Genomic DNA, 24,263 nt, shown 5'->3' on the forward strand with positions numbered 1-24,263 from the left:
TCCTCCGAGATTCACCAGAGGTTAGTGATCTCCTTCGAGATTTCACTAGATATTTGTGTTTCTTTCGAGATTCACCAATAGTTAGTGATCTCCTTCCGAATTTTACCAAAGAATTGTAATCTTCTTTGAGATTTCACCAGAGGTTTATATTTTCTTCGAGATTCACCAAATGTTAGTAATCTCCTTCAAAATTTCACTAGAGGTTAGTGATCCTTTGGGATTTTATCCGAGATTAGTGTTTCCTACAGGATTCACCAGAGGTTAGTGATCTCCTTCGAGACTTCACCAGAGGTTAGTGATTTCTCTTGGGATTTCACCAGAGGTTGTGGCTACATCTCATCTATGGTAAGTCAGGTTAAATTATTCACTATTTGACATTCCATGAAAATTAGAGGTTTATGCATGTTCCACTAGAATGTTGTATTTATTGGACATAAATGCTTAGCCTGACCTTGGTAGTGGTGTTACTAAATATTTTTTATACTCATTTTTTCTCATGTTTCTTTTTCAGATAAAAGTAAAAACAACCCAACAATGAATCCGTGACCATGCCATTAGGACCAGAGAGATGATTTCGCTCATGTTTTGATGTTTTGATGTTTTAAATTCCAGTCTTGATATTTGAACTAGGAGTGTCGAAAAAACCCGACGACTCGAAAAAATCGATCAACCCAACCCAACCTGTGCGGTTTGGGCTATGTTATCAACTTATTTGGGTTGGGTTGAGTTCAAATAAATGAAAATTTTATGGGTTGGAATGGTTCATGGGTTCACTTAATATAATCCAAACTAATCCGAATTTATTATTAACTTTAAATATATTTTTTTATTACTTATAACACAATTAATTATGTATATATTGATTTTAATTTTATTTAATTCCAATATTTTTTGAATAATTTATTCTTCAACAACTCTTAAAAGTAGTTTCTTTGTACTTTAGAAAGAAAATTTTCACTATATAAATTGAAATTGAGTTGTTAATCTTAATTCAATATATGAAAATAATTAAATTAGATTTTTATATATTTATGTTTTGCTTCTTTTTAGAACAAAATTTTAAATAAATGATCTAATTAACCCCAACCAAATCAACTCAACCCAAATATTTCATGGTTGGATTGGGTTGAGTTCATTTTTTAATAAGAGTTATTTGGGTTAAAAAAATTTACAAACCCGAACAATTAAGTTGGGCCTAAAAAGTCTTTCAATCTATCCAACCCAATTCATGAACACTCCTATACAAAAGTAAAATTTGAACTTAGAGTTCCATTGTTTGAAATTTTTATTTATAAAACTTCATGAAATTTATTTTTATTTTAGAGGGACCTTGACAAAAAATTTCAATTATTTAGATTTTTACAAAAGCTATTTATTCAATAAAATTCTTTTGATTTTCGTTAAAAATTATGAGAGAGACATTTTGAGATTTATGCATGCATGTAGTAACGGCCTAGTATAAGTCCTAGAAAGTGGATAGTTACACATTGATAACAATATCTATCACAACTATAATTAAATTTTGCTATTTGTGTAAACATTTTTTCCTTATTTTTCTATTTTTGAAAATCCCCCTACTTTAAACTATTCTTAATTTTATAAATATTTTTAGATTGTCGATTTTACTTTTTGGACCTTTTTCAAAACTGTCTATTAGATGTGGTCACTCATCTAGATGCTCCTAAATTTATTTTGTGCTGTAATTAGACTAAGCTGCAAAAAGATAGGTACAACGATGAAGCACCATAATATCCAATCGGTCAATCCATTTACTAATAGCAACTCATTTTGTTTTTAGAAAATTAAAAAGTACACTAAAAATAGAAAAAAAAAGGGGTTAGATTTTGCATGTATTACCATCTTAATAAATTTCGATGGTATTTGATTTTTGAACAACCCTATTCTTTAAAAAATGATAAATCTAAAACCAAAAACGAAAAACAAAAACAACAAGAAGAAAAGTAAAGTGTCATTGATAAGTTGCTTTCTTTATTTTGAGACAAATTTGCTTCCATCATCATCATTATCAGTAGTGTCGTTCTTCATCTTCTTATTATCCGAAGAATATAATTCCGTATTCGATTGAGTACTCCACATTTGATCATCTCTATATCTCTTGTATATATCCCCTTTATAAAACTCTCTAGTTCTATAAGCCAACACAAAGGAAGTCATTGCTCCAAACAATGTCACTAAAACCAAAATCTGGAAAGACTCACTAAAGCAATGAGTTCCTGTACAAGTTAGCCCCTTCCCATTCTTCACGTTACCGATTTTCGTAGCTTCCCGATCGTAAAACTTCCCCACTACATGAACATTCATTATATAAGATCCAAATGGAACTGCCAATTGCCCACAATTCAGAAGCGTGGAGTAATGTTTAAGCCCAAAGAGATCAGAGATTAAAGCAAATAGCAATGGAGTTTGAGCTCCAAATCCAAACCCAATAATCAATGAAGCTGCATACACTGAATCTTTATAAGGGAAAGCAATGGAGATTAGACCAATGCTAGTTATAACTTGGGTAAGGCCAAACATAAGAGGACGAGGTAATTTGTATTTTGTCATAAGAGTTTCGGAGACGAAACCGGAGCAAACCCGGCCGAAGAAATTGAAAATGGAAATCCATGAAACGAAGACATTTATGGTTTCAGATGGATAGTTAAGTGATTCAGCGATTTGGCCAAGATTATCAATGGCAGCAACTGATGAACCACAAGCTGAAACTGTTGCTATGAAAATAAGAGCCATGTCTTTGCTAAACAGAGCTTGTACGATACCAAAATCTTCTCCTCTTTGAGGCTTGTTAGATCTTTTATTTGAGAAACAAGGTGAAGAAGTTTCAGAAATTTCTTCAAGTTTTTGAACAGGAATTGAAACTACAACTGAAGGATCTTTGGTTTGTTTATTGAGTTTGAAGAGAAACAATTCTTCTTTAATAGCTATCAAGAGAGGGAGACAGAGCAAGACAACAATGACGGACGTGCCACCAACATAATTAGCATGAGTGAAAGGAGTGTGTTTTTGGGTTATGGTGAGAAACAAGATGAAGACCGCCATTGTAATGGAGACGTAAAGTAAATGGAAGAACACTTTGAGTTCTTGTGGATGCTTCCTAGCTTTGATCGTTCGAAATGAAAGAAAAAACAAGAAGCATATAATGGAGGGTAGCCATGAAAGAAGGAGTACAAGATTGATAGGATCTTGATGGCCATAAATGGCAAAATAGATTTGAGTTAAAATGGCTCCACCAAGGCCCACAAAGCCCTTGAGAAGGCCTAAAATGATGCCTCTTTGATCAGGGAAGTTTCTGACACTAGTTACCATGACGGCCGTATTGGCAAAGTTTTGTGCATTAGCGGAAATGTAAATGTAAATAAACATTAGCCACAGTTCAGGCTTTGGGACGTACTCAGTAACAGAGAGCCAAATCATGAAGTAGCTGAAGAAGTTGAGGGTTAAGCCTACAAGGAAAAGCATCCACGGCGGAGCCACCTCGGCAAAAAGTCCAGCAAAAACACCGAGGTTGGAACCGAGATCTTTAGCGAATCCCAAGTGGCTAAGTTGCGTTTGATTATAATCAAATTTGGTCTTTAAAACTTTCGAGTATGTACCAAACAAGTAAGTTGAACCACAGCCGATCATGATGAGAAATGCGGCGAATACCGAAAACCATCGTCCTTCGACAACTTGCTTCACAAATCGCCAATTTTCTGCACCACGGTCCGAGCCCATTTCGTCGTTAATCAAATAATTGGGTGTTGGAAATTGATAATTGATTAGGAAGAAGAGGAGCCAGCTTTGGTATAGAATGAAGATTGACGATTTAAGATTGAGAATGAGATTTTGAGCCTCCAATTTTGTACATTATAAAAGAAACTCAGATTTGCAGTTTATTTACCAAACATATTACCTAAGACAGACATCGGTAGAATTTAATGATGGAAAATGATTGTGCTAGTTGAAAAAACTTGCAACTTCCTCTCCAATACCCTGTCAATTACTAGCTTTTAGTTGAACCAACAAGAATTAAAATAATAAACTATCTTTTACTTATTTTATTTATCAAGTTTGTCGCTTTCATACTACAATTACGCCTTTTTAAATTAGATATGCAAGATGAAGGAATAGAACTTAACTTCGATCAATAGTATAAGCATTATGCCACTTTTTGACCCTTATGAAACATTTTTATCCTTAGCATAATATCTAAAGTACCCTAATCCTTTATTTCATGTCCTAAACCCATGTATTTGGAAAGCAAAATTAATTTTTCCCATTATGGCTTTAGCATTAATTCCATTCCATTTATTTCTCTGATATGCTTAGATTATATCGGTTAACTTCTATCTCTTTATATTTAGAAAAAAAAAAAGACAGAGAAAAAAAGAAGGAATTTTTTTATGAATAGAGAAAAATGTAAAACTATTTATAGAAATAGCAAAAAAAAAAAAAAAAAAAAAAAGATAGATCAATGATGGATTTCTATCAGCGTCTATCACATAGTATCAATGATAGACATTTATCACTGATAGATACCGATAAACTTCTATCAACCTCTATCAAAGAACATTAAATATTAATATTTTGTGTAAATAATTTCTCTTATTTTATATCACATATAATTAATTTCCTTAATTAATTTGAATAATTCAAATTAATAAAAAAACTAATTCTCATTAATTCTTGATGAGCTAAGAGGGGACCTCATGGACCTGTAGCTTGAAGCTCCAATTGTACGTGAATAATTAATTAAACTCCTTTAATTAAATCATCCACCATCCATTAACTGTCGACACTCCACTAAAGACCGACAGCTGAACTCTTCGCACTACAGATATATTTCTGTGTCCATTGGATATAACTAATCAACCTTGGATCTTAGTTTATTAGTTTGTGGTTAATGCAATTAAAAATGAAATAAAACATCACATATTTTATTATATAAATAAAATGTTTGTACATTACAATTACAAACTATTGAACCTTACAAAATTTAGGGCATCAACCCTAATAGTGGAGACATACAAATGAATCATGTTTAAGTAATAACCTAAATAATCTATAGTAGATTGATAAGATTGGGTATATATCTTATCCTTGTGACAATATGGTTACGACCCACTCTGTAAGTATCACAATTGTTGTAAAGTGTTTACAAATGATCTAATCTTAATCATTCACATGGAGACATGTGAGCGGGGTATCCTTTACAAATAGTTTGTATAAGACCAGAGCATGAAATGTATAGTCTCTTTATAACATAGTTGTTAGAAGAGACTTACATTTCACTAGGATGACCATGGGTGGCATGACCTGAATCCTAAGTGAGTTGTGAACTTCTCTACCTATAAGAGATGTCATTTGATCGATCCGCATGGGTAAGAGTGGCCAGATTCGCCGACTCAATATGCCAACCCTTTTGGGGATTCGTTTGATTGGGGAGCTGAGAACACAGCTACACAAGAAGAAATTCACTCATTCTTGTTGTTAGGGTAAGTAGATAAATTGCTCCCTTAAAGGCTAATTCAGGGTCTTGAACAATGTGGTGTCACACTCTCTAGGTCCAAGAGGGGTTAAGTTGTAGTTGGACTATGATTAATTGTTCATTAGAGGGAATAGTGGTACTTAAGGAGTCGGAGGTAACTACAGGGGTAAAACGGTAATTTTGATGCATCTATACTTATGAGCAATTTATGATGAGTTGATGCAATGTTAATTGGTTATATCCAATGGACATAGAAATATATCTATAGTGCGAAGAGTTCAGCTGTCGGTTTTCAGTAGAGCGACCGACAATTAATGAAGGTTGATTAATTTTATTGAATAGTTTAATTAATTAATAAGTATCATTAAAGCTTCAATCTATAGGTTTATAAGGTCCTCTTGCAAGCTCAATTAGAATTAATGAGAATCAAATTAATTTGGGATTAATTTAAATTGTTCAAATTAATTAAAGGCAATTAATTGAATAAGATACAATTAATGTAATGTATATGATAATTATAATATAAAATTTTAATGAAAGAAATAAATATTTGAATATGATTCAAATATTAATTAAATGAATATGATTCATGTAAAAACTATAAGCTAAAATTAATATGAATATGATTAATATTAATACTATAGGTTATATGAGAAAAAAATAAACTATGGGATATATTATATATGATATAATATAAACTATAGGTTATATTGGTAGGGTCAAGTTTACCGTCGCCCGTAAACCCTTGCTACAGAAATAATATTTATAAATCACGAAACTAACTACTTATACTAACTAGTGGTACAAGTGGCAAGTCTGGGGTCGAACCTCAGGGAAGCGCGGAAGATTAGTGAAGGAACTCGTTTCTGAAAGAGATCCTTGAGTGGAAGCGAATCGTCCAAATCCATTAATTATTGAAAACTAAATTTGTAGTAAACATACACGATATGCATTCAATATAAATTACAACATGCTTGAAAGGGTTCGAGATACATTACCCTTGAAAAACATTTCTCTTCAAGTATCTCTCGAACAATCACGAGCCTCGAACTCAAGAACTTCACGAACTAAACAGAGAGGACACTACCACAATGAGCCTTTGGTATTCTCAGGGTGAGAACCAAAGAGTGATGGGCTTTGATTATTTTGGTCAAGAGGGATTGTTTGAATTTGGAGGAAGAAGAAGATTGAAACACACAGAACGTTTTTGCATCATTGACCCAATCTCACATTAGCCGTGTTGAGGAAGAAGAGAAAAAAAATTTCTTTTATTTCTTTTGCCACAAAAAACAATAACCACCCACTAAGGTGGTTAGAGAAAAATGAGGGAAGTTATTATTCAAAATAATAAAATAATATAAATAAATATGATAACCAACTTATCATATTATATTTATATTAAACTATATGTTATATCAAATATAACACATAATCTATGGTTTTAATATTGTTTCATATATAATATAAACTGTAGTTTCTTTTCTCTATTTTATGACATGTAATATAAATCATATTTATATTAAATTTAACAACTATGAATCAAATTCATAGAAAAATATATTTGAATCTCATTCAAATATTTATTTCCTCGAATTAAATTGTAATGTATCAAATACATTATAACAATTATATCATATATAATTGAAACAATTTAATCATATCATATATAATTAAATTCCTAATTTACCCAAAAGCTGATTCTCAACTAAATCCTTTTGAGCTACCAAGGGAACCTTATGGACCTGTAGCTTGAAGCTTCGACAGTACGTGTATAATTAATTAAATTCTTTAATTATATTATCCACCATCTGTTAACTGTCGGACACTCCACTAAAGACCGACAGCTGCACTTTTCGTACTAAAGATAAATTTTTGTGTCCATTGGATTGAATAATCAACCCGTTTGCCAAGCAGAGTCTCCCAAAATCTTCTCTCTTTGCCTTCAATTACATCGCTTGTAAACCTTATTATGGCCATCCCTCATTGGTTGTCCGCGGATTCCATTATCAAGAAGTGTATCCACGGCTTCTTGTACCAATTTCTCCTGACACATTACTAATTCTCTTGGCATAGATCTACTTGTTGTTAATAGATCAATAAGAGTATTGTTCCGATAGATAACTCTTCTATAGAGTTCATTAATATCCGAGCTCATTAGTTTACCCCCATCTATTTGAATGATCGATCTCAGCTCGGGAGGAAGAACAGGTAATAGACATAAAACCATCCATTCGGGTTCTATATTTGTTCGAATAAAATGCTTAGGTAATTCCATACGTCTAACCAAAAAATCCTTTCTTCTTCCAACTTTTCAATCTTCCCATTCATTACCCGCGGGTCGTAGCCTTTCAGTAAATAATGATAAAGTGAGATAAAAATTTTATGGTCTGGATCTCTCTGGTAAAAACGAAAGCGGAATTCCTGATTATTCAGAACTTAATCCAATCCTATGTATGGGTCAATCTAATCTCACATATCCTACTATTTTCCACGGTAATTCTGATTTATTGGCAAGAACGAGAAAAAGAACTACCACCTCCTTCCGGTATTTCGATTGAAATACCCATAAATGGTCTTTTTCGTAGAAATAGTATTCTTGCTTATTTCGATGATGCTCAATACAGAAGAAATAGTTCGGGAATTACTAAAAATAAATACACGGGTTGACCTTTCTTTTTCATATCTTTGTTTTATGATTTTTGGGATGGGGAAAATTACGAATCCCCATCGCCCCAATAAACCAAAAAGTTTTTGTTTATTTTTTATTTTATTATATATTTTATATATTATATATATATAATAAATATAGAAGATCAAATAGTAAACTGAAACTCTTTATTAAAAATTAATGAGACATTGAAACAATGACATTAGTTGATTAAGTTAAAACCTTCTTTTTGAATTCACCAATCAACAATACGATGACCCTTCACAAATTCTTCATAAGTACAACTGGGCCAAATTACCGTTTTGCCCATATAATTACATCTAACTCCTTAAGTATCACTGGTTCCTCTAATGAACAATAGACCATAGTCTTACTATGACTAAACCACTCTCAGGCCAAGAGAGGGTGTGGTGCCACATTGTTCAAGACCCGGAATCAGCCCTTAAGGGAGCAATTTATCTACTTACCCTTGCTTCAGGGAAGAAGTGAATTCCATCTTATGTAGTTGTGTTTTCAGCTCCCCAATCAGACGAATCCCCAAAATGGTAGACTTGTTGAGTCGGCGATCTGGCCACTCTCACCCATACAAATCAAAGAACCGCCCTCATAGGCAGGAGTTCACAACTCACTCAAGGTTCAGGTCATGTTACCTATGGTCATCTTGGTGAAATTAACGTCTCTATTATGAACGGTGTTATATAATGAGACTAAACATTTCGTGCTTCGATTTTATACAAATTCCTTTGTATAGAATATCCCCGCTTGCATGTCTAATACATGCATGATTAGGATCAGATCATTTGTAACACTTTACAACAATTGTAACACCTACAAAGCAGGTCGTGCTCGTAGTGTCACCAGGATAAGGTACCTAGTCTTATCCATATACTATACAGACCATTTAGGTTATCACTTAAACATGATCCACCTGTATGTCTCCACATACATGTTTAAGTTACAATGATAACCTTGGATGTTAGTTTATTGGTTTGTGGTTAATGCAACTAAAATATCACATATTTTATAGACAAAATGAGTAAAATATCATATATTATTAATCTTATAAGAGTTTGTTCATACAAAGTTTACAAACTATAGAACCCTACGAGATTTAGGGCATCAACCCCAATAATCTCCCATTTGTCCTAAAGCTAGTGGGATGTACAATATAAACAAATACAAAGTACACAAAACAATAAACTAGGGCATAACACGCCTTGTACAAGATCTCTCACTTGCCCTAGTCCAGCCATGGTCTATCCCATAGGCCCATAATCTGTAGGTGACCCTCAAACACTGTAGTCATGAAGGCCTTCATAAACGGATCAGCAACATTGTGCTCCGAAGCTATCTTCGTGACAATCACGTCCCCTCGATGCACAATCTTTTGGATGAGATGATATTTTCGCTCTATGTGCTTGCCGTGCTTATGACTCATAAACTGTCGGGAATTAGCCACAACACCACTATTATCATAATAAAGTGTGATGGACTTTGACATGTCTGGAACAACTTCCAGATCAGTAAAAAATCTTTTGAGTTAAACAGCTTCCTTAGCAGCTTCACAAGCTGCTACATACTCAACCTTTATGGTGGAGTTTGCGATGCACCCTTGCTTGGTGTTTCGCCACACTACTGTCTCTCCGTTAAGAGTGAACACTGATCCTGATGTGGATTTCCTAGAATCCCTATCAGTCTGAAAATCAGAGTCCATGTATCGTGTAAGGACCAAATATTTAGAACCATACACAAGCATTTAATCCCTCGTTCTTCATAGATACTTGAGGATGTTCTTAATGGTTGTACAGTGATCTAATCCTGGATTAGATTGATATCTACTGACTATCCTCACTACATAGCAAATGTCAGATTTAGTACATAACATCACATGCATCAAACTGTCCACAGTAGATGCATAGGGGGTCCATCTCATATCCTCAACCTTTTGAGGTATCTTAGGATACTGTTCCTTAGACAATTTAACCTCGTGCTTGAAAGGCAATAAGCCCCTCTTGGAGTTCTGCATCGAGTACTTGACAAACATCTTGTCAATATACGACATCTGAGACAATGCTAGCATTTTGTTTTTTCGATCTCGAAAGATCTGAATACCAAAAACAAACTGAGCCTCTCCCAAATCTTTCATTTGGAATTGGGTCGCTAGCCAGTTTTTAACTGTAGTCAGTAAACCTACATCATTCCCAATGAGTAGGATATCATCTACATACAAGACTAGAAAAACTACTGAACTGTTGATGATTTTCTTGTATACACAAGGCTCATCAATGTTCTGATCAAAACCATAAGATTTGATCGTAGTATCAGACCTTATGTTCCAAGATCAAGATGCCTATTTCAGTCCATAAATGGACCGATTAAGCTTGCAAACCTTTTGCTCTTGAGCTTGGATTATGAATCCCTCGGGTTGCACCATATAAATGGCATCCTCAAGATTGCCATTAAAAAAAGCAGTATTGACATTCATTTTCCATATCTCATAGTCATAATATGAGGCAATGGATAGGAGAATCCGGATAGACTTCAACATGAAAATAGGCAAGAAAGTCTCCTCATAGTTGACTCCCTCTACCTGGGTATAACCCTTCGTCACCAGTCTAGCCTGGATGGTTTTCACCTTTCCATCAGCACCCCGTTTTCTCTTGTAGATCCATTTACAACGTATAGGTTTAACTTCTTCAGGTTAATCTACAAGATCCCATACTGAATTGAAGTATATAGACTTCATTTCGAGATCTATGGTTTTGATCCATTCATCTCTGTCAACATCCTCCATTGGCTTCTTGTAAGAAAATGGATACTCAACCTTATCATCAGCTACCATAGCTAGGATTTCAGTTAAACCCATATAGCGAATAGGATGGTTCACAACCCTCCCACTACGTCGAGGTTCCCTCAACACTTAAAGTGGATTTGACCTACTAGATGAACCTACTTCAACAACTCTTGTTGTGGTACTAGGCCCTTCAACAACTCTTGTTGAAGATTCAATAGTTTCTTTGGAAATCTCATTCAACACAATTTTACTTTTAGGCCTGTGCTCCCTTATGTGGTCTTCCTCAAGAAAAGTAGCATTTATCGATACAAATACTTTATTTTCTTTAGGTCAAAGAAATAACCACCTATCGTTTCCTTGGGGTAGCCTACAAATAGGCATAACCTTGAACATGGTTCCAATTTCTTAGGATTGGCCTCAAGCACATGTGTTGGGCAACCTCAGATTCTGAAATGATGTAAACTAGCTTTACGACCATTCCATAACTCCATATGTGTTCTGGCAACTCTTGGAGGGAACAAAGTTCAGGATATACGCTGTAGTCTCCACTGCATAACCCCAAAATGAATCAAGTAATGAAGCATAACTCATCATAGACTGAACCATGTCCAACAGGGTTCAATTTCTCCTCTACGATACACCATTTGCTGAGGTGTACCAGGTGCTGAGAGTTGGGATACTATTCCATGTTCTATCAAATAGTTCTAGAATGTCGAATCCATACTCTTCACCTCAATTAGATTGAAATGTTTTAATTGTTCTATTTAATGCATTTTCAACTGCAGCCTTGAATTCTTTGAACTTTTCAAAAGACTCAGGCTTATGTTGCATTAAATAAACGTACCCATATCTTGAATAATCATCAGTAAAAGTGATGAAATATAGCTTTTACATCCATTGGACCACCAAGGTCTTAATGCACTAGCTCTAGAGGTTCTTCGGCCCTATGAGATTTTTCAGTAAAAGGCCTTTTAGTCATCTTGCATTCAAGGCATGACTCATACATAGATAAAGAATTTTCTTAAAACTCGCTTAGAAGTCCATTCTTCACCAACCTCTCAATCTTATTGAGATTGATGTGTTCTAGTCTTAGGTGCCAAAGTTGGGCATTTTCCTTAGGAGAAATTCTAAGTCACTTATTTTTTGTTACGATAGTTTTAAACATCTCTATGTTACGGAGGGCATTTGTTGCTAACGACCTTAGCACATACAAATTGTTTTTCAATTTAGCAGAACATACATCAACACCATTCTTAGTAATAAACACTTTATTCTAAGAAAAGTTTAATTGATAGTTGTGTTCTAAAAGACACTTTATAGAAACTAAGTTCCCTTTCAAATAAGGAATAACAAATACATCATTCAAAATGAGAAATTTGTTATGTAAAGATAACCGAAGACCTCCCACTGCCACATCTGAGACAACGTGCCTGGTTCCAACTTGCATCGTCATCTCTTCAGCATCAAGTTGCTGCCAGGAACTAATTCCCTAAAATGAAGAACAAACTGAAGGAACTTGATTTACAAGATCCATGAGCGTAAGTGGATCGTCCAAATCCCACTTCGATTGAAAATAAACGTTTACAGTAAAACATACAGATTATACATCTTAACTAAAATTACAACATGCTTTTGAACAAGAAACATGGTTCAAGTGATTATACCTTTGAAGAACTCTTCTTCACGAAAATCCCTCGAACTGTCATGAACTCCTCAAACAGTCACGAACTCCTCGAACAACAACAAAACTCAAAACAAAAAAGGAAGACAGAACCACTTGGTGGCCTCGGTATTCTCAGGGTGAGAACCCAGGAGTGGTGGGCTCTGGCTATCTTGGTTAGGAGGGAGTTTTTAGTGTTTAGAGGAGGAAAATGATTGAAGAAGAACAAACTCTATCGCATAGAAAGCCTCTCAATCGTTTAGAGAAAAACTCTATCGTATATGCTCTCTCAATCTATCGTATAGGTTCTCCACAATTTGTGTAGCTTAGTTATGGAATCATGAAATCATATTTTATTTATTCCATTTGCCATAAAAACCAACTAACCTCTCACTAAGATGGTTAGAGAGAAAAAGGGAATAATTATCCAAATAATTAATAAACAAATAAATATGATAACCAACTTATCATATTATATTTATAAACTATAGTTTTAATATTGCATCATATACAATATAAACTATAGTTCTTTTCCTCTATTTTATGTCATTTAATATAAATAATATTTATATTAAATTTAACATTTACGAATCTCATCCATAGTAAATATATTTGAATTACATTCAAATATTTATTCCTCCAATTAAACAATAATATATCAAATACATTATGTCAATTATATCATACATAATTGAATCAATGTAATTATATCATATATAATTAAATTCCCTCTTATTAATTTGAACATTTCAAATTAACCCAAAAATGATTCTCAACTAAATCCTTTTGAGCTACCAGGAGGACCGTATGGACCTGTAGATTGAAGCTCCAATTGTACGTGAATAATTAATTAAACTCTTTAATTACATTATCCACCATTCGTTAATTGTCGGGCACTCCACTAAAGACCGACAGCTGCACTCTTCGCACCACAAATAAATCTCTGTGTCCATTGGATATAACCAATCAATAGTACGATGACCCTTCACAAATTGCTCGTAAGTACAACTAGGCCAAATTACCGTTTTGCCCCTATAGTTACATCTAACTCCTTAAGTACCACTGATTCCTCTAATAAATGATAGATTATGGTCTTACTATGACTAAACCCCTCTCGGTCAGGAGAGGGTGTTGCGCCACATTGTTCAAGACCTAGAATCAGCCTTTAAGGGAGAAATTTATCTACTTACCCCTGCTTTGGGGAAGGAGTAAATTCCATCTTGTGTAGTTGTGTTCCCAGCTCCCTAATCAGACGAATCCCTAAAATGGTAGGTTTATTGAGCGGGTGATCTGACCACTCTCACGCATACAAATCAAAGGACCGCCCTCATAGGCAGGAGTTCACATCTCACTCAACAATCAAGTCATGTTACCTATGGTCATCATTGTGAAATGAAAGTCTCTATTATGAATGGTGTTATATAATGAGACTAAACATTTCGTGGTCCGGTCTTATACAAACTCCTTTGTATAGAATATCCCCGCTCGCATGTCTAATACATGAATGATCAAGATTAGATCATTTGTAGCACTTTACAACAATTGTAACACCTACAAAGCGGGCCATACTCGTAGTGTCACTAGGATAAGGTACCCAATCTTAACCATATACTACAGACCATTTAGTTTATCACTTAAACATTATCCACCTGTATGTCTCCATATACATGTTTAAGTTACAACGATAACCTTAGATTTAGTTTATTGGTTTATGGTTAATGCATCTAAAATATCACATATTTTATAAACAAAGTGAATAAAATATCATATATTATTAATCACATAAGAGTTTGTTCATACAAAGTTTACAAACTATAGGACCCTACGAGATTTAGGGCATCCACCCCAACAATTAGTTCATTGAAGCCCGTTTTCAGTTAAAGAGATAAATGGAGGGGGGGAGGTTGGTGTGGATTGATAAATGAAATTGCATAAAATTGAGTGCAAGAAATGTAAAGATAGAACCACAATTAATCAAGATATCTTAGCTTAGAGGAATAGATTCACCTAATGTAATTTAGATCATTGAACCAATTTATGACTTAAGCTTCTTGTTTATGCCTAGCCCACTTGATTGGAATCCCAACCAATGGTCCTAATTATCTAATTAATCAAAATGCACAAAAAACGAATCCGCTCTATACAATTTGATAAGTCGCATTATGTCCTATGGATTATGCTAAGATGAATGTTTAACTTCCAATGTCTAATTAAACAATCAATATGGTTTTTCTCTAGGTTGCTAGGAGCAGTCCTTTTTGTTTAACTAACTTTTTGCTTCCATTGTGATTAACCTATAATTATATGTCACATATTATAAGTTAATAAAATAGCTTTAGAATTACACAACAAAATCATTGGGCATCAATCAAAAATTAAAATCACACAATTCTTAAATGTAAATTCGGATTAAAACCCCATAGACAAGTTCGTATACATCAATAAATCAAAATCTCACAAAATTACATAGAGTTCCTTTGAATCCCTAAGCTAAGAGACCAAAACCATGCTTTCCCATGGAGATAGAGAGGCTACAATTCGACATCTACTCAATAAATTATTAAAGAAACTCCCAAAATACAAAGTGGAAGAGAAAAGAGAAGGGATATTCAGCTGGAGGTCGAAGGTGGGCGTCCTCTTCTGACCTAAAGCAAAGAAATGTATATATATGGTAGCGTCGCAGCGTTGCAACGCTGAACAAATTAGTGTTGCCTCTGCCTTACAGCGCACTTCCGCTTCAATTTGTAGCGTTGCAACGCTGCCCCATTTTGCCCAAAATAGGTAACTACTGCCTTATAGCATTGTGCAACACTCCGTCTAGGGGTGTTTTTGTCTGTTCACATCCTTTTGAAGTCAGGTTGCTCAAACTAGCTTCTAATCGCTTCAGATTAACCTCGAATAGCTCGTACGATTGATTCTACCTCCAAGATGCTCAATACCTACAAAATCATCAAATAAAAACATTAAACATAGTAACGACCTAGAATTAAGAAAAGGAAAATAGCACATTTTTGGTGCTATCAAACACCCCCAACTTAGTTCTTGATTGTCGTCGAGCAAGGTAGAATCACACATTCACACAGGAAATATAATATGCTTGCTCAATCACATAGGTCATTACTCTAGTCTCAATAGTCTATAAAGATGAGATTTGCAATGAAAAATGTAATCAAATTACAATCAATCAATGAAGCACATTTAAAAATGATTCTAAACTTTTCATGCATGAGTAAGTCAAAAGCCCTACTAATTTAGCTCGCAAAACCTGGAACGGTTTTATAAGGCCCTCAATTCGTTTTCCCCTACATTGGCTCAAAGGTTCAAGAGCCAAGCTTCCTAGACTCAACTTGCAATAACACACTTAGGGAAACCAAACTTTTATTTTATTTATCTATTTATTTTTCATTTTATCTTTTTTTCTTATCTTTTTTTTTTATATATATACTTTACACAAAAGAAGAAACCTTATCTAGACACATCACTTTCGTTTTGGCTTGCGCATACGGGTGTCATGCAGGTCATCCAACTACGAGCAATGTCTCCTAACAAGGTGTTAACGCTTAGTCATTCCTTGGGGTACTTTAGCTCAGAGGGAAACTACGGGTGTCATAGGCACCCCAGGTTAATCATAACCCAAGAAAAAGGAGTAATCCCATTCAAAAATAACATACAAACTTGCTTTTACTTTACAACACACTCTACCTTTTACAAACTGTTTCTACATACTCTACATTTGGCTTTTACAATACATAACAAGAGTTTGGCAAAAACTTAGGTATGCATTACTAGGTTGAGCTTTCAATCACTTAACACATATCACTTAGGCCTTTTGAGGTGACAACAAAAATATAAGCCTAATAATACAACTCTAATGATGCAAGACCTAACTTTGTTGGACAAGGGACTTAAAGATGCATGAAAGATAATATTTTTTTTTTAAATGGGCTAAAAATCATGATCATGCTCTTTAAAAATAGTTTCATGCAAACCTAATCACAAAAAGGGTGCATCATCAATTACTCAGCATAACAAAACAAGCAAACAAATTAAGAACACAAACATTGTCCGAGCACAACGCTCAAGGACCCCAACAGTTACAACATATGCCACCCCCAACTTAAAATGATACATTGTCCCCAATGTATCTCTAATCTAAGCCCAATAAAATAAAATAGTCAAGGGAACAGAAAACCTCCCTTGATGACGTTTCTGCACATAAGATGGTGCTAAGAGAGCTGCGTTAAATTGATATTCTTCTTCTTTAGGGCAAAGGGAAAGATCCTATAAAATAAAAAACAAGAAGTTAAACTAAAAAGCAGTAAAGGAAAGTAATAAATTTTATCACCTGGCTCCCTATAGGAAGGGCAAATTTTTAACGTCGATTGCTCGACGTGACATGTCCTCTGTCAAGGTACAAAGAAATTCTCGTATTTCTCAGGTCCTTTCTTGGATGAGTCAATATAACCCAGTAAGACTACAAGTCTTCTCATCTTCTGAAGAGAACCAGATAGGTCGAATTTGGGTTTTTTGGAATATGGAAAAAAAGGTAGGAAGAAAGAATCCAAAGACTCAAGTGACCCAAAAGAGTCAAAACAAATAAAAGACTCAACAGACTCATGAGGACTAGGGGAACAAAACTCGAATATATACGAAATACCAGGAGTCAGAATAGGGCGAGGTCTTTTAACCTCTATCTCTATCACCTGGATCTCATCAGATTTAGGCTCAACATTCTCCTTAACCTCACAAACTGGCAAGCATGGAGTGACATCCTCATTATCACTGGAGTAGTAGCACTCTATAAGGAACTCGACCTCCAAGGTACAGACGATGGATTGCTCTGGTGCGCTCTCTAGTCTCTGCATAGCCTCAGTTAGCTGGGCAACATGGGTGATCAATTCTGCAGCCGAGCTTGAAGTTCCTACTGAGACTAGAGAGTACTATTAGCAAGTTCATAAATTGAAAACTCCAATATCATACCTAGACATGAATCTCTAGGAAGTGGTTCCTACTCCTTCAACGTGTCGACATGGACTACCTCATGCCTTTGGGCCTCTGGAAAATCAAAGGAATGGTCTGGCAATGGCTCGTCTGACCTCCCAACTGAAGTTGTAAACTGAGCAACAAGGTCACTCAGAATCTGCAAGTCAGTCCTACCCTCGACCCCAGGGCGAAGACTCTTCTGTTGGATGCGTTCGAACTCTTGCTGCCTACGGAGGTTGTCCTGCTCAAACTTAAAAGCTTTGTCAGCAAGCTGCATAACCAAAGCCTCTAAAGACTTACCTGACCCTAAAGACTGAGCATGAGTCGACTGGTGTGGTGCTGTGAAATCTTGGCCGCCAAAGCTCTGTTGCCATCCTGAGTATCCATGGTCAAAGGACTCCCCTCACCAAGAATGGTGAGGCTCATAGTCCCAAGGACCATAATACTCCTCCTCGGTGAATCCACATGGTGATAGCATCCACTACAACCTTGGGCATGCTTGCATGGGATGCCCCTAGAGTAGGCAACTCCCGTACACCTCTACTTGCTACGATCTCCTTTTCACCAAGTGGTCAACCAAGGAAGTCAACTCAGTAAGCTCGTGGCGAAGGCCATTTACCTCATCATCAAACTTTGCAACTTGACCTTTGGACGTCCAAGATTGATTCGGAAATCCTGTCATGCTTAATGACATAAAAAGAAAACAAATCAAAGCAAAAGAAACTTTAACTAAAAACTAACTAAGAAGAACTAATTGGCTTCCCTGACAATGATGCAATTTGGTAGGGTCGAGTTTATCATTGCTTGTAAACCTTCGCTACACAAGTAATATTTATAAATCACCGAACTAACTAGTAGTACAAGCGGCAAGTTCGGGGTCGAACCTCAAGGAAACGTGGAAAATTAGTTCATTGAAGCTCGTTTTCAATTAAAAATAATAATAATGGGGGGGGGGGGTGTGGATTGATAAATGAAATTGCATAAAATAGAGTGCAAGAAAGGTAAATATAGAAGCGCAATCAATCAAGATATCTTAGCTTAGAGGAATGGATTCACCCAATGTAATTTAGATCATTAAACCAATTTTTGACTTAAACTTCTTGTTTATGCCTAGCCCAATTGATTGGAATCCCAACCAATGGCCCAATTATCTAGTTAATCAAAATGCACAAAAAACGAATCTGCTCCATACAATTTGATAAATCGCATTAAGTACTAGGGATTAAGCTAAGATGAGTGTTTAACTTCCAACGTCTAATTAAACAATCAATATGGTTTTTCTCTAGGTTGCTATGAGTAGTTCTTTTTGTCTAACTAACCTATTGCTTCCATTGGGATTAACCTATAATTATATGTCACATATTACAAGTTAACCACAAAGCATTAGAATTACACAAAAAAATCATTGGGCGTCAATCAACAATTAAAATCATGTAATTCATAAATGAAATTTGGATTAAAACACATAGACAAGTTCGTATACATCAATAAATCAAAATCTCACAAAATTACATCGAGTTTATCCGAATCCCTAAGCTAAGAAACCAAAACCTTACCTTCCCATGGAGATGGAGAGGCTACAATCCAACATCTACTTGATAAATTACTAAAGAAACTCCCAAAATATATAGTAGAAGAGAAAAAAAGAGGGAAAATTTGGCTGGATGTCGAAGGTGGGCGTCCTTCTTTAACCTAAAGTGAAGAAACGTATATATAGGGTAGCGTCACAACATTGCAACACTGCAACTAGCATTGCAACGCTACTCTGCCTTGCAGTGTGCTTCCGTCTTCAATTTGTAGCTACTGCCTTATAGCGTTGCGCAATGTTCCATCCAGGGGTGTTTTCATCTGTTCACGTCCTTTTGAAGTCCGATTGCTCAAATTAGCTCACAATTGCTCCAAATTAATCCCGAATAGCTCGTAACGACTGATTCTACCTCCAAGATGCTCAATAACTACAAAATCATCAAATAAACACATTAAACATAGTAACGACCTAGAATTAAGAAGAGGAAAATCACACATTTTTGGTGCTATCATATATGTTTTACGTGATATAACATATAATTTAATATGATATATATTAAATTAGTTTATATATATATATATATATATATATATATATATATATATAACTAAAGGGACATTATTTCAGATGGCAAAACTGCTGAAAATATTTACAAAATATAGCAGTGTCTATCAATGTCACTGATAGAAGTCTATCAATGTCTATTAGTGTATATCATTGATAGATTATGAAATTTTGCAATATTTTGTAAATATTATTTTTTTTCATTTTTCTATATTTGAAAACAACCCAAAATTAAAATTCAGTTTTTTGAATTCTTTTAAAATTAAAAAAGGGGAATGAGTTATTCAACCCCTCATTTTCTTACTTTAACGTGAAGCACCTAGGGAAATTTTTTAGGGGTAAAGTTTTAATTATCTTGTTAATATATCATTCCATCCTCAATCTCTCTATGAAAATCTCCTAATTTCTCTATGAAAACTCTCCCTTTACCAAAATTAAGCAACAGAAGCCCACACCTCTCTGTTGATTCTCATCCTTGGGAATAACAAGGAAGATTTCCTAATTTCTCTAAACAATACGTGAATTGGGTTGAATTTTATTTTTTTTGAAGATCATCTTCTTCCTCTAAATCATAGAAAAAAACTCTTTGGGAAAAACATTCTCTTTCCTCTCTTCCTTCTTCCAAAAAGTGCAGAGCCCACCACTCTTGCATATTCTCATTCCCAAGAGAATACAAAGGGTTCTCAAGTGATAGTATCCAATTGGGATTTTGGTTTGGAGATCAAGATCAAGATCGAATCGTTCGTGATCATGGGTTAAGGGATTTACTCGAAGAAGGTGTTCTTCAAGGGTATGTAATTTTTCTTGTCTTAATTCTCTTTTCAAAAGCATATTGTAATTTTTTGTTTAATAATACATAATCTAATTTTTTATTCTGTAATTTTATCAATCGACGATTTGTAAGGGCCCGTTGTTTTGGGTGTTAATTACAATCGAGTCTGTAATTTTAATGTCTTGAGTAGATCGTGTTGTTCCTGGTGACTTTCTGGCAAAAATGGGGCTCAAATCGGACAAGATTCGAAGAAGATCGAATTTGTATAGTAGGCGACTGTACAGTAGCATTGCGACACTGTACCCTAGCGTCGCGATGCTACGATGCGGTGGACGGAGTTCTTCTCCGTAGTGTCGCGACGTTAGGGCATGGTCTCACAAAGAAGAAGCACATTTCAGCACTGATTCGCATGTGGTTCGGTTCGATTTGGAGCTGTTTCGAGTCTGGTTCGCATGGTTCAAGCGATTTAAGGGCAAATCAATTACTGGAGGTCTGGTTCGTGCTGTTTCAAGACTTGATTCACCTATTTAGAACTGTTTGGACCTTTTATTAATGTCATAGGTAGTTTTGATTAATTAAATTAATATAAACGTTATATTAATTTACTTATTGCTTTAGAAGTCCAGTCCTGATCCATAATTACTATTTAAATTATGCATATGATGTATGGTTTAATTTTGTTATATTTTTCATAATGTATGTCATATAATAAAATCCCGCCATAGGTTATGCATTCTTCATGCATCATTTATATTATAAATGTTATAATATGTAGTTGCGTGATTTAATTTTATAGCATGCTCATGCATCATATGATATAAGTGTTATACTATATACTAGAATGCATTATAACATAGCCGTGCATCATTTATATTATAATAGTTATAATATATAGTTTGGATGTATAGATGCATTGTATGTTATTTATTTCATTACCTTAATATATAAGTGTTATGTATATATAGTAATGAAATGGGAATTACGTGATGCATGACATTACTTTAGATAATTTTATAATGTTATAATTTTATAAAGTATGTCATACGATGCAATGTATGGTTTTAATTTATTTCATTTATTTTATAATCGTTATAACCAAATGAAATTAGAAATTAAAATCAATAATTCAGAATTGCATGCAAACTTAGGTAAAATCATTTTTTAAAATAGATTTAAAATTTGATTCACATAGATCTAAGGTCAAAAATTTCTAATGAGATTAGAAACTAGATTAATCATTTTAATTAGTTTAATAGGATTAAATTTCTTCCAATAAAAGATTAAATTTGTAGCAAACGTATCTATAAGGGACCTTTTGTATAAGACTAGTTCTATTTAGGTTGGGGTATTTAAGTTGATAGAAACATAACCCCTTACCTAAAAACTAACCTGGAAAGGTGAATTAGATATATTTGCTACAAGCAATCAATTGTTGATTAATGTTTGTTAAAGTGTTTAATGAACATTAATCAAAATTGTTTAAATATCCCAAGTAAGTGTTACTTTGGGCAAACTTAAAAAATCACTCAGTAAAAATAATTAGCTGTATTTTTCCTAAGTAAATTAAACCCTAGGTTATTAAAATACTCAGTGGGAGGAAAAAGATGTATATGATATGTCAATTTTTCACTCACGTTTCTCATTTAATATTCACATCGTGAAACTCATGCTTGGCCTTGAGGCGCCTTGGGAGCATCCCCCTTCGGATGGTGTTTGCATGAGTCAATATCAAGATGAATGGAGAGAGTATTTATAGTAAGCGGGAAAGGAATGTGTGTCAATGTTGGTAGGAAAATTTATTATTATTATTACGGACGGATGGGGTTGTACATGAAATCATGCGTTAGACATGGCTTATGCAATTGCACCCATGCGTCGGAATGAAGATGAGTTAATCTAATATGCAATGACCACGCGTTCCTATCACAAGTTTTCTTACGTTCGCATCAAGTATAACGCGAACGCAAGTTTCTCGGGTAATCCGAGGTCGAACACAGGGACTTGTCACTCAATAATGCTTGTGAAGCAATGCGTTTGAGGCGATGAATAAAAATAAAAAGAAGTTTAATGGATTTACACACTACTCCTACTCCTAACTAAACAGATTGAGCAATAGAAGATTTGCGATGAGAATCGGTAGAGACACAACAACCATTAACGCATAGTAATGTTTATTATCTTAAATCGCCCGAGTAATCCCAGCTCATTGCACTAATGCATCACACACCTCTCGGTGGTCAGCCGCATGACTATATCTCTATAGTGCATGGTTGCGTTGAGCATAAGATTGTGCCTATCTCTAGGAACAATGCGAACTTTTCTTTGGTGCGTTCCATCTCTTACCTTCTCAGGCAGTTAGACGCTGCTATTTAACTTATAGACAAGCAATGCAGCATCTTATAGACAAGCGTTGCTGCAGACTTTTACCAAGCAAAGAGGATTATCTCACTATACTCGCACAACGCACACCTCTCGGTGGGTTGTTACATGTGTCCTATCTCTAGGCTACACGATTAAGCATGCGATTACCTTTGATAAATAAATGTTGAAGATAAACAATGATAAAGATAAAGATGATGAAGAAGACGGCAATGAAGAAATCAAGAATTGCATTGATCACAAAATGTCTTAATATTTTAAGCTAAAATGTAATACAATATAGAGATTAGAAGGGAAATGAAGGACTCTGCGTCAAGGCTACCGGTGGTGTCACGGATGAATGGTAGATATATCTCTTTCGAGCTCTATCTTCGGCGAAAGCTCCGGTCGTCACTCGATCTAGTTTGTGGAGGTGAAGAATTCTCACTGAAAATCTTGTTCAAGCTCTCATCTGTGATCACAAACCTCTTCCTTGAGGGAGAAGTTCGGATGTGTTGAAATGAAGATCCAAAGGCTATTTATAGAGTTTAAACATCGATAGCTATCATGATTGTATTATGGCTTACTGATGCTTTTGTCGTGCTATGGGCAATGTCACATCGTCTTATCTTATTGATACTCCCAAGGTATGCATCCAAGCTTGATTCAGCTGAAGCATCAACACGTTCTACCTATCTTACGATCGTTCTTCTATTATGGTTGTCACTCCGTGGCTGCATTTCCAATTGATCACCGCATTCGCTTGATTACCGCAACTTCTATGCGATGGACGCATACGATCATCGCAACTTCCATGCAATGGATGCATACGATCACCGCAACTTTTAGCGCATGCGTTTGTCTTTGCGATCGCCTGGCTTCAGTGCATGCGTTTGTCTGCGACTGCTTATTTCAAACGCATGCGTTTGATTCCTGCGATAGCTACAAAAATAGACACTTTGGCATAGAGTAATGCATAATATTGGGTTAGTGAGGATTTAGGTGCTAATTGACGCAAAACTCAAATTTTCGCAAATTTTAAGTATTATCACCGCATTTTCTACTTATTAGCCCTCATGATTCTAAATAAAAGGCTTATAATATCTTTCATTTCTACCAGTTATCAGTCAACTTGTCATACAGTCTCCTTCATTGTTTTCACCATGAGATCTTCTTGCGGCCTCGAGGCGCCCTGGGAGTGTCCCTCTTCGGATGGTTTATGCAGTAGGTTAAGATCATGGTGAACTCTAGAAATGGATAGGATCACTTTAGATTTTGCCTCAATCAATTTTTCCCTTCGGCTGGCTCATTGGAGCAGAACTCTAGGATCTAAAATGAAGGTGAAGGAAATCGGACTCGAGATTTCCATGAGCAGCGAAATTAAGATCATTCCAAATTATAATCATGAATGAACAGTACAAATTACAGTCGATATGAAATAAGCAGTT

At 35.0% G+C, this 24,263-nt stretch overlaps 1 protein-coding gene across 1 annotated transcript; it reads right to left on the reverse strand.

The window, feature by feature from the left end:
- Positions 1 to 1,989: 1,989 nt before the first annotated feature.
- LOC120083909 (protein NUCLEAR FUSION DEFECTIVE 4-like) lies at positions 1,990 to 3,735 on the reverse strand. The gene has a single exon (XM_039039817.2). The coding sequence runs from the start codon at positions 3,733 to 3,735 to the stop codon at positions 1,990 to 1,992; it is 1,746 nt and encodes a 581-aa protein (XP_038895745.2).
- Between the last annotated feature and the right edge of the window lie 20,528 nt (positions 3,736 to 24,263).

This window comes from Benincasa hispida, chromosome 8 (genome assembly GCF_027475165.1).
Source record: "Benincasa hispida cultivar pf3 chromosome 8, pf3_genome.v1.1, whole genome shotgun sequence".
In the NCBI taxonomy this organism is placed as follows: domain Eukaryota; kingdom Viridiplantae; phylum Streptophyta; class Magnoliopsida; order Cucurbitales; family Cucurbitaceae; genus Benincasa; species Benincasa hispida.